Genomic DNA, 12,053 nt, shown 5'->3' on the forward strand with positions numbered 1-12,053 from the left:
CATGTTAGGACATTACAGAAAGCACCAAAAATACTGTATATAGAGGTCAGCTGTTGAACAGAAAGCTATGATTCTGTTCTCCGGATAGCAACAGGTTAGACCCGCAGGGTAACGGTACTTGGATCATTTTCCGCAGCACACACAATGTCTCAAATCACATTCGGTGAACCGAAATAAGACATTCGACATACTCTGTGTTTACAGCCAGCATCCTTGAAGGGGCAGAGAACCAACGCGCTACCACAGTTGTCCTTCACGTGGTTGGCCAGGTCTTCGCGGGCGATGTTGGGCGTGCCGCACTGATTCGGACATTGGACAGGAAATCGAGGGCAGTGGTACTGGTGGTTCTGTGGATGTCAACAAATGGACAGGTTTTAATGACTGCGCGTTGGGATAAGCCCAAATTCACAACTCTGCTCACGTTACGTCATTTGTGCTAGCGACACTTTTCCTATCGTCCTGGTAATTTAGCGGTTAGTTACCACTGCCACGTGGTTTTTCGTTGACTACCATGAAATCCTATCAGTCAAAAATTTACTCCTCCTTGAACCACTACTGTAGTTTTTAGGGAGCTACGCTAACTCCACAGATGCTATCAGCTAGCCTCTCTTCCAACTACCGTTATTTCCGGCCTACAAGCTGCGACTTCCACACGCTTTCAACCCGGTGATGCAGCTAATTTGTGCATTTTTTTTCTGACGGCCGCAAGGGGGCACTCGAGCGGAAAAGGTAAAAATGAGACCGGTGGAATGTATGTGCCGAGGAAGTGAGTTTTACTGGCCCAGTTAGTGCTGCGCTACCATTAGCGCTGTGCTAGCATGTTGCTGCTGTGTTACGGGTGTGTCTCAATGATATTTGCTGGTAAGTTTTATTTTAACTGGCCCTGTTAGTGTTAGCGCGGTGCTAGCGTTAGTACTAGCATTAGCACTAGCGTTATCGCTAGCGTTAGCACTGTGCTAGGGTCTTGCTGCTGTGTTACTTGCGTGTCTCAGTAATATTTACCGGTAAATTTTATTTTAACCGTGTCTGTTAGCACTAGGGTTAGTGCTAGCTTTAGCGTGGCGCTACGGTTAGTGCTCTTTCCGTGTACCGTCTTTCTTTGTAAATATCTCGTGTTTCTACGTGGGCACTTGCGGCTTTTACACGGCTGCGGCGCATGTATGTACCAAATGGTATTTCCTTGACAAATATACTCGGTGAGGCTTGTAACCAGGTGCGCTCTGTAGCCCGGGAATTACGGTAGCTATCAGCTCCACTTCAGGCTAGCTGTTAAAAAAAGTCTCCATCCAAGGTTGACTGACAACAAACAACCAAACTCCCGGAGGACCCGCGCTATACATCTGTTCAAAGACTTCAGGAGCAACCAAGTACTTGCACCAGATCGCTGGCTGCACTACTACCGCAAATACATCAGCACAAAATTCACATTTATTGCCGTTTTTGCCATGCTGTCAGACAGTAGATAGTGGATAGTCCGCTAACAGTGCTGAGGCACTGAACTGCAGCTGCAACTACTAGCAACATTTTGTTTTTACTTCACTTTAAGCATTGCTGTATTTAAGGCTACCTTGTACCTGAAAGTGTCCCATTAGTTTATCCAAACCAGAACCGCATTACTAATTTACGGGAGATGGGATGAGACGTGTGCTATCTAGCCCGGGGGGCACAAGTGTTTACAAGACGGAGATCCAAACAACAGCTGTCACGGCCCGGCATCAAAGATGGATGACGGCAGCCACAACAACAACAACAACAACGACAACGACAAGCATTTTCATTTGTACAAACCGAAATACAGCGTAGGATACCTTTTATGTGGATGCTTTTTAAACGAAAAACAAGTATGATTGCCAAAATGCTTCGGCCCCCATGGTTCTGGTGTTGTGACTCGAAAACAAAACAGGAAGTAGGCCAGAGGCTACGTAGTTGTCAAATACCGATGGATTGTTTTGATCATTCGTTGGACAACGCCGTCTTTATCGTGTAGTAGTACAAGGAGGAACAATCGAGCAGTCATTTTGTTACTGTCAATGTGAATAGCGAGTAGGAATCGAGACGGAGAGTCTGAGCGCCAGCGGCGAGACAAGATCCGGGTTTGCGGGCACGCAAAGCCACCTGGATGGTATCGAAGACAAACTCCTTGCCGCAGTACTTGCAAGGCTGCGTGCGCTTGGGACACTCGGCCATGCTGTGCTGCGACAGCAGGCGACGCATCATCCGGGCCCCGCATTTGTTCTCGCAGTAGACGCTCTCCTGGGGGCACACGCCCTGGTGGTTCTGGGGCGACAAAACACACACAAACCCACGGTCGGTATGAGCTGGAAAGAAAATATACAAATGAGGAAAATAGAGACACGCAGAACATTTTTTAGTAGGTACACTGACAAAAAAAAAAAAAAAAAAAATGTCATGAGATCTAAAGGGGGGCGCCGCACGGATCCGCAGCAACTGTACGCCGACGCTTCTGGACGACCGCCGCGCGGTTGGGCTGATCCAGGGCGATGTGGCCTTACATTTTTTTTTCAAAAATAAAAATGCTATGCTATTTCCAATTGTAATTCCCCATGCTAATAATAATAAAAAAAAAAAAAAAACACCACAGCAAATGATAAATGATATTCGTTTGGCTTTTTGCGACCCACCCCCCTTGCAAAATGGTCTACTCTGTGTACCCCATAATCGTCTTTCTTCTGATTGGTCAATTGTCCTTTGTGCTTTCACCTAACGTTTTATTGCCCAGACTTGATGACAGATGATTTTTTTTTTTTTTTGATGGTTGTTGTTTACGACGTCCACTCGGGCGCTAATTCAAGGTAGCTCACAGCGTTCCCTTTTGCCCTTGAACTCCCGGCTCGACCAATCAGAACAGCAGATTAAGAACCGTAGAGCATGGATGGCATTTTTTAGGCTGCGTCTTTACAGGAATGATTTCATATTTCTAATCCATTTTGTTACAGTGCGACTTAAAGAATTTGTGCTGTTGCACCCTACAAAGAGCGATTTTTGTGGAGTTTTGAGCGATACTGTATCGGCACAGTATCCCACGATAATAGAGTGGATTACTACTACTACAATGAAGTCAATTATTATAAGTCATCAAGGCCGTTATTAGTAGAAATATGTTGTAGTGATGTGTGATTTCTTAAAAACAAAGACAAAGCAAAAGCAAAGTGTCAAAGGTCGCAGTTGATTGACACCCCCCCCCCCACCCCGAGGTTATTTTGTCACCAAAGTCAACAAAGCCTTTGATCATTTCTCAGTTGTCACCTGTCTGCCTTCAGCCTCGGTTACCAAATGCTACAGGAGTATGATTTAAGATGAAAACAATTTTTTCAAAAGTCACAAGAGGAAGTTATGCGTTCACTCAAGTGCAGTTGTGATAAGCAGAGACTGCTGATTAAATCAGTCACTCACATCTGAAAAATGTACGGGTGCGGTCCACCAGTCATGCCCGCAGATATAGTTACAGGTGTGGTCCGGCAGTCATGCCCGCGGATATAAAGTTACAGGTGTGGTCCAGCAGTCATGCAAGCAGATATAAAGTTGCGGGTGTGTGTTCTGTTTTTAATTATGAGCGGAGGGGGGCGGTGTCAGGAAAACAAAAAACAAAACAACAAAAGACGTCAGGCTGTGGTTCACTGCACTGGATCGGTTTTCACGTGTGCGACAAGTGCGCAATTGCGCAGTGGCGCAGCTTAGAGGAAACACTGGTCGAGACTAAACAAAATAAGCGACGTCTTTCCATATCTATGTATTTATACTCGTAACAAATTTCATGCATGTGATTTTTTTGTGCTTGACTGTGCAGATTAGCAAGTGCGATGTCACAGTGACTGTTAAATCATTTTAAGATGTCACCGCAGAGTCGCAAAGTCGACGTGGAGACTAGTTTGGTTCGATCCCAGGTAAAATATACGACGGGAATTTAATTACTGTACTGTGTGATCACTGTATGCCATGGGCCGCAAAAGGCCTCTTTGCGTAATTTGGACACCCCCAGGGTCAAGTTGAATTCTGATGTTTTTCCCCCCTATTGGCAGCAGTCACGTACGCGGGACCGGGAGGCGGACAATGAAAGGCCTTCAGTCAGGTTGTTTCAAAACACGTCAGTCGGTCGGCGCGCGAAGACAAGGAGCGCTTTTCAACACGCGTTGGGCTCGGCGACTCGAGACGACCCGAAGGGAGGAAAGAAAAACAAAAAACAAAGCGGCGTGTTTTTCACCTCGTAGGCCTCGCCGGTGAACTCGCTGCCGCAGAACTCGCACTTGACTTTGCGCTTGGGGCAGTCGTGCTGCAGGTGGTCGGGGAGGTCGCGGCGGGTCAGCTTGACCGAGCAGCGGTTGGGGCACGGGATCACGTTGAAGGCGCAGGTGGAGAAGTGGCCCTGGCGGAGTCGACAGGCAGACGGACGGCGCGTCACACGGGTCGGAGGTCGGGGTTGCCGGGCAGCCCCGATAACTTGCCGCGATACAAATGAAGACCACAAGAGATGCGTCGCCGCAAAAAGAGCGCTGGCGCGATTGCGACACCATGCGTCACAAACTTTGGATGAAAATGGAAATAACCAGAAATGCACCACGCCGCGACTTTCAGCCCTGCGGTTTATGCGGCGATGCGGCTAATTTGTGCGTTTTTTGTAACAGCCGCAAGGGAGGCACTCGAGCGTAAAAGCTAAGAATGAGAGTGGTAGAATATATCTGCCGAGGAAGTGACTTTTACCGGCCCTGTTAGCGCTGCGCTAGCGTGTTGCTGCTGTGTTACTTTGCTTGTCCCAGTGATATTTACCGGTCAGTTTTACTTTCACCGGCCCCGTTAGCGCTGGCGATAGCGATAGTGGTAGCGCCACGCTAGCGTTAAACTCTTTCTGCGTACCGTCTTTCTTTGTAAATATCTCGTGTTTCAATGTGGGCACTTGCGGCTTTTACACAGCTGCGGCGTATGTACCTACCAAATGGTGATCCCTTTACAAATGTACTCGGTGAGGCTTGTAACATATTATGGTACATAACGGAATTCATAGGGAAATGAAATATAGTGGAGGAAAACAGATCTTAGCTTAATCCCCGATCTTAACGTACAAGTTGTGTTCTCCTTGACTTAAAGGAGTAAAGGAGTAAGGAAGACTTGACAAGCGGACTTCAGGTACCGTAGTTTCTTGAATTGTGTGAAGTCCCGCGTTATTTCATTTATGCCTACAATTTTCAGATGAATTCCCGGGGAAGGTTTCTAACATTTTGGGCACTCGGGATGGTGCAGTGCGTGAAAATGTCACCTGCAGCTGCTTCATCTGGCCGGTCCAGCGGCAACCCTCCTCGCTGTGGATGCAGCGGATGGGCAGCGCTAAAATCTGCTGCTCCAGCTCCGGGTCCGGGTAGATCTGAAAAAAAAACACAAAGTCCCTCAAGGGCATTCCTCGCGAGAAGCGGAGAAATTGTGCAGAGGAGACGGAGCGCAGTACACAAAGTCTTCCCACTGATACTCGGGCCGCACTGCGCTACCTTGTGATCACAAACGTGTGATTGTTTAATCTTGGAAGGCTTTGAAAGGGAGTCGCCTCGGGCAACGAGCCACATGGCGCTCGCTAACTTGAACGTGACCGTGGTGACGAGACCCTCGCGCTAACCCGCAAAGCCCCTCTGTCTCCTTCTCACTCGGTTTTATAGACCGTGAGCACTTTGGATCGGACAGATGAGCACAAATCGACGTTGCTGCGGTCCGACGAGCGCGCAGCCGCTTCCCGGCGTTTCGGCTCCGGAGATTTACGGCTCGCCGGGAAAGCGGAAAAAGCAGAAAAAGCCGCTTTCGTCGCGCCCAACAAAGACGGGCAACGTTCTGCGCGCAACGGTGAACCTCTCAGTTTAACGCTCTAATTCAGAAACTATTTTGCCCTTCCCCCACTAAAATAAATGTCTGTAAAAACTGCAAAACATATGAACTAAATGCATCACTGGAGGAATTTTAAAGGGTTCGGCAAGAGTGTAAATAATATTTAATATTTGGTAAAACAATTAAACAGACTTAGTGTTTGTTTACAGTACTGAAATAATTAAAACAATAACAAATTCTAAAAAAAAAAAGGTTAATAAATAATAATAATAGAGAATACAGAAAAATGACTACTAAATGTTAAAAAGGCAGATAAAGCAAATTTACTAGAAAAATACTACCCCAACAAATAATAAAAAAAACAAAAAAGGCCAAATGTTCATAAAGTAAAAATATATATTTAAAGTGGAATCCATCCATGAAACACAGAATTAAATTAAATGTAAAAATAATGAGACAATCTAAATAAAAAATACATTAAAATTTCTTGAAATCTGGCAAAGAAAATTTACTAGACAAAAAACACCCAAAAAATAATTAAAAACAAAAAAAGGCCAAATGTTCATAAAGTAAAAATATATAAAATTAAAAATTTAACCCATCCATGAAACACGGAATTAAATTAAATGTAAAAATAATGAGACAATCTAATTAAAAAATATATTAAAATTTCTTTAAATCTGGCAAAGAAAGAAAGTCATGATGGAGAAAAAAATTAACACTTCACACCTCTTATTGCAATATTTTTTTTTTAAATCCAACATTCAAGCAAGATCCTAACTCTTTTCAATATAGGGGAGGCAATTTTTTTCATGTTTTTAATTTCGTTTTTTCATTTTTTTATTTTATTTAAATTAAAGTTGACAAAGCATTACATTTACTTCTTTCATTTTCATATTTGTATTTATACTTAAATCTTGGTTTCACATTTATGTTCACATTAATGTTTTCCAGTTTTTAGATTTTGAGTTAATTTTTATTTAGGTTTCATAATATAACAAAAATAAAGTACTGCAGGTCCAAGTGTAAGCTTTAATGTCAACTTTAATTTAAATAAATTTTTAAAAAAATGAAAAAAGGAAATTCAAAACATTAAAAAATTTGTGGCTCCTATATTGAGAAGCGTTAGGATCTTGCTTTAATGTTGGATTAAAAAAAAAATTGTGCAATGAGAGGTGTGAAGTGTTCATTTTGCCTCCATCGTGATTTTCTTTATTTGCAAGATTTAAAGAAGTTTTAAGAGATTTTTTATTTCGATTGTCTCGTTATTTTTACATTTAATTTAATTCGGTGTTTCATGGACGGATTCCATTCCTAAATAAAAAAAAAAAAATGGTGTCTCCTATATCGAGAAGAGTTAGGATCTTGCTTTAATGTTGGATTAAAAAATAAAAATTGTGCAAGAAGAGGTGTGAAGTGTTAATTTTGCCTCCATCGTGACTTTCTTTCTTTGCAAAGTTCCCACTTGACTGCCCCCCCCCCCCGACGAGGGTCCCTAATAAAGCGGGACGTAAAGCTCGACGAGGCACGGCGGCCGATACTTGTCGACGTCGCAAAAGTTTCGCCCGCACGGTTCGCACGCTGCGGGGCCCTTATTTGCGCGCCGCTGTCAAGCGGCAGAGACGCTGACTGCAAGTAACGACGTCTCCGACCCCCCCGAGGCAAAAAAAAATCTCACGGAACTTTGCCTGTTGTGCCCCGCTTGTCATTTCCTTGCCTTGACAGAATTTTTTTCCCCCTTTTGAAATCACGCAAGATTCCACCGTGAATTGGAAAGTGCGGAGACGCCGCCGCTGGATCGCGTGTTCGAACATTTGCGCTCAAGAGCCACATTTGACTTTTCCCCAAAAAGAAAGATGGAAGCTTGTTTCTTAAAATTATTTTTATTTAATTTGTACCAGTTATTTAATGGCATGTTAAATGTACATTTTTTACCATTTATTATGGGCAGAAAAATCCAAGAACCAGCTATTTAATGATTAAAAAATACATTTTAAATGTATTATTTTAAATAATTCATTTGGGGAAAATTGTTCAAATTATAGGAACAATCCTTACAGGACACTGTAAACGTCTGATTTAAGAAAGGAAAATGGAATAAAGCATATAAAGTTTATCCTACCTTGGCGTAGTCCAAGGGCAGCTGGTCTTCTGGGCACTTGAAGACTCCCTCACTGCAACAACAACAACAACAAAAAAGAAGGTTAGATCCAAATACTTTGGAGTTTTAGATCAAGCAACATTTTGACCGATTTAAGTCAGCGCAAGAAAAAAAAAAAAAAAAAAAAAGGTCACTTTTTGGACTTGGTCTTAAGGACGGAAATCGCGTGCGAATGCTGCGTTTGGGAAAATGCGAACTTTGAGCCTCTTGCGTGGTCGCTCTTTCATCTCTTTCAGCTGACACGCGCACACGTCACTCCGAGTCAGGGTGCCGCATTCAACGGCTACTTGTTTGTTTGTTTGTTTTTTTTATTTTGGGCCAACAGGTATTGAGGAAAAAAGTACAATGTTTGGCAATTTGTACTTTGCAATATAAATGCTTGTAACTTGGTGGCAATTCAAGCGGAAATCTCGGATGAATTGCTCTTGGGAGGAGAACAAGAATGATTTGTTTTCTCCAGCTTGGTCCTTGAGACTTTTTTTTTTTGCAGGCCTACTTATGATTGACCAAATTTCACACTGTTAAGTGAAACAGGTTTCAGAACTGAATTTTCCATCCATCCATCCATCTATTTTCGACCGTTTTCGCAGGTTGGGTCACGGGGGAAGTAGCTTCAGCAGGGATCCCCAGACTTCCCTTTCCCCAGCCACTTCTTGCAGCTCTTCCGGAGGGATCCCGAGGCGTTCCCAAGCCAGCCGAGAGACAAAGTCCCTCCAGTGTGTCCTGGGTCGTCCCCGGGGTCTCTTTCCTGTGGGACGTGCCCGGAAGCCCTCCGAATCCGATGCCCCAGCCACCTCCTCTGGCTCAATGCGGCGGAGCAGCGGCTCGACACTGAGCCCCTCACTGATGACTGCGCTTCTTACTCGTTCTCGAAGGGAGAACCAGGAGACCCTGCGGAGGAAAGTCATTTCGGCCCCTTGTATCCGGGATCTTGGATCTTGTTCTTTCCGTCACAACACACAGCTCGTGCCCATAGGTGAAAAAATTGAAAAAAACTGACGAGGTGGAGGAAACCTCTTCTTTGGCGGACCACTGGAAATGTCCGAAAGGACCCTAAAATGGTCCCCCTCAGACTAAAGTGGCTGCTGTATTTGTGTCTTTGGCTTCTTCTGACATGAAAGACAAGACAGGAAAGAGACATTGTGGGTTCATGGCTTGAATCGTCAACAAAATGGACTAAATTGTCCTTGAAGTGCCCCTCAAATGTCTGCTTCCAACCAAGACGGAAGACCTCCTGTGTCTTTTTGATCTTAGCGACTTTTTAGCCAAATTTCATGTTGCTACGTGAAGGTTTCGGGGGCTGAATGTTCCAGCCCTCCACCATTAAAAAATTGTCAGGTGAGGAACACTTGAGGACTGACTGGAAATGTCCAAAACGAGGCTGGAATGGTCGGTCACTTCAAACCAAGAGCGAAGACCTCTCGTTTGTCTCGTTTGTACGTCTACAAAATTAGGTGGACCAAATTCCACGTAGAACTCCACCACAATTTTTCTTTTCAGATGCTGACGCTTTCATCTGAATGGAAGCGGAACACGTCCTCCCCGGCCAGGATATCCGGTACGAGATCCGGTACCGGAGCTGCCGTTGTGCGTCTTCCCCCGCGAAAAGCAGAACGTGCGGCTGAACGACGTCGGCGCTAATGCGGCAGCTGATGCGGTTGGCCGCGACGCCACCAGACCCTGCGGACTTCGGCCCAGCTATTGTGAAACCGGGGTGTGCGCGCTCGTGTGGTGGGGGCGGGGGCGTGATTGCGCGACGCCACGGCCGTAATTCTCTTCCGTTAAGGTCACTGTGTCAGCAGGGAGCCCGGCGACCAATTAACAAGCCGCAAAGGGCTGTAAAACAAGGTCAATCGATTAGCGGGATAGGAGAGGCCACCGAGCGCTGCAGAGCCGCATCTTCGTCAGTTCGTCAGTGACGGCTCGGGATTGTGCTGAATCATCACGGATGGGAATTCTTCTTCTTTTTTTAAATTCATCCCCCAGGGCCCGTTTCACTTTGGAGCATGAAATCTGCTCGACGTGTCTGTCATGAGCAGAAAACAAAACAAAAAGTCTCTGGAAGCCATTCCGGGCTCATTTCGGCCATTTCCAGGTCTCCTTTGACGGACTTGCTCGGAATGTTTTTGTCTTAATGCCGGGTTAGGGTTAGGCTTTAGGGCTAAACCCGAACAGAAGTTCAGAAGAAGAAGAAGTGGAAACGTTGTCCGTTTAGGGCACACGGGGACCCCTCCGGCAGAGCAAGTCTTAGACCAGATTTTAGATTTTAGGCCTGCAGCGTTGCTGGGGAGGCCCCCCATCTTTTTCTTCTTCTTTTTTTTTTTCTGGTAGCATTGATTTGTTTTGCATCAGTTGTCCTGTACTTTTTCTTTTTCATCCACTTTTTGTCAACCTTTTTTTGACCATATATCTGCATTTTTGCCTTTTTTTTGTAATTATTATTTTTGTGTCTCATTCTTTTGCGGGGTCATTTTCTTCCCCCTGGGCAAGTGCTTTTTTCCACCTCGTACGCAAAATAAAAAGTTCCCACCAGGTTTTACACTGCAAAGACTTGTTGTACCAACCGTGACGGCGCACTCGAACCGTGGGGTGGGGGTGTTGGGGGGGGCCACCTGCTCCGCAAAGCCATAAGCATCGCACCGACGGAATTGGGCACAGGAGAATGGACGGTGCATTTCCTTCCCGCTTGCCCTGGACACCGGGATGGGAAGTTCTCCGCTTCCCCTACCTAAACCCTAAACCCTAAACCCTCCTGACTAGGAGAGATTTGTCTTTGAAGGACTCCAGGAAATGGCCGAAATAAACCATAAAAACCGTGTTTCAAACTGAAAACGCCAGAATTTGTGCGTCTTTGTGAGCAGTGCTTCATTTTTGTAGGTCTGCTCGGAATAAACGCGCTCACGATGTTGTCAGTGACGATGACTTCGGGGGCTGAAGTTCCAAAATAAATTCACTTTTGGCCGCTTCAAACCACCAAGGCGCTCGTTTCGAGCGTGGCTTTGTCAGAAGACTTTTTGCTTTTGCAGGTCGACCCATCATGGACCCGACTACCGAACTTCAAGACTGACTTCGGGGCCTCAGTTCCAAACGAATAAATCACCAGCTGCGGAGGACAAGTTGTTTCTTTTGAAGAGATCCTAATCGGTGCCAAAATCTGCCTCTTCAAACCACAACGGATGACTCGAGTGTTTTTCTTCTTGAGGCTTTTTTTTTAATAACTTTACTCCGTATCACAAAATAAAATTGTGGTGGACGTGTCCGAGTGAAAAGGCCTTCAAAGGGTGAATTTTCAAATTCCTCTTTGAAGGAGTCCTCGAAATGCTGCAAAGGAGCCCAAAATGGCCACCGAGGCCAACTTCCTGTCCCTTCTCTTGGCCGAACAAATAGAAGCCAACAGTCGTAATGGGAAAGGGACAAAAGAGAAGACTTTTCACGTAGATTCGAAGCGACGGGTCCTGCGCTTCGGACGGAACCGCGAGGCCCCCTGCCCCCCGCCCACCCCCGCGTTTGTGTGCTCGCAGAGATGCAGACGAGCGAAAAGAGCCTCGTCGCAGGCTGTCAGCGCGATTCCCGTAAGCGCCGCGCTCTCGTCGGGGGCCCCTCGCGGGTCGCCTCTCCGCGACCGCGCATCAGCGGCGGGATGTCCGACCGAGCGCACGCGCTCGCTTCCGACTTGGTGACGGCAACGTGGGAAGGGAACCGATAACGCGAAAGGACAAGATGGGGCTTCTTGAATTAACGCCGGCATCGGCGATTCCGTTTCAAGGTGGAAAGTTGACGCAGTTCAATTGACTTTGTAGGTTTTTGGATCAGTTCGCAGTGAATAAGTAAGAAAAATCAGATCGTTACTCCTTGTACGGTACCAGCACAAAAGATTCCGACATGAAAAATCCAACGATTGAACCTGGCTGGCACGTTTTTGTTTTGGACCGACACATTTTAGCAGCTGGAATGTTTTTCCCATTTAAGTTTAAATTCGTTCACTTCAAGCAGGATCCCTCGCTGTACTCTGGCCACAGGTCAGATCTCGACCTTGTTCGTTTTGCGCCGGTCGGCGCCATAAACA

General features: G+C 45.7%; 1 protein-coding gene across 1 annotated transcript in view; it reads right to left on the minus strand.

Annotated features, from left to right (window-relative positions):
* traf4a (tnf receptor-associated factor 4a) overlaps positions 1-12,053 on the minus strand; it is a 45,319-nt gene that overhangs the window by 4,703 nt on the left and 28,563 nt on the right. Inside the window, exons 3-7 of the mRNA XM_061827730.1 lie at positions 7,949-8,000; positions 5,273-5,377; positions 4,223-4,384; positions 2,116-2,277; positions 192-347 (exon numbers count right to left, since the gene is read on the minus strand). Coding sequence (XP_061683714.1) covers positions 192-347; positions 2,116-2,277; positions 4,223-4,384; positions 5,273-5,377; positions 7,949-8,000 — 637 coding nt within the window. The remainder of the gene's footprint in view (positions 1-191; positions 348-2,115; positions 2,278-4,222; positions 4,385-5,272; positions 5,378-7,948; positions 8,001-12,053) is intronic.

The sequence above is a fragment of the Syngnathoides biaculeatus genome, chromosome 8 (assembly GCF_019802595.1).
Source record: "Syngnathoides biaculeatus isolate LvHL_M chromosome 8, ASM1980259v1, whole genome shotgun sequence".
In the NCBI taxonomy this organism is placed as follows: Eukaryota; Metazoa; Chordata; class Actinopteri; order Syngnathiformes; family Syngnathidae; genus Syngnathoides; species Syngnathoides biaculeatus.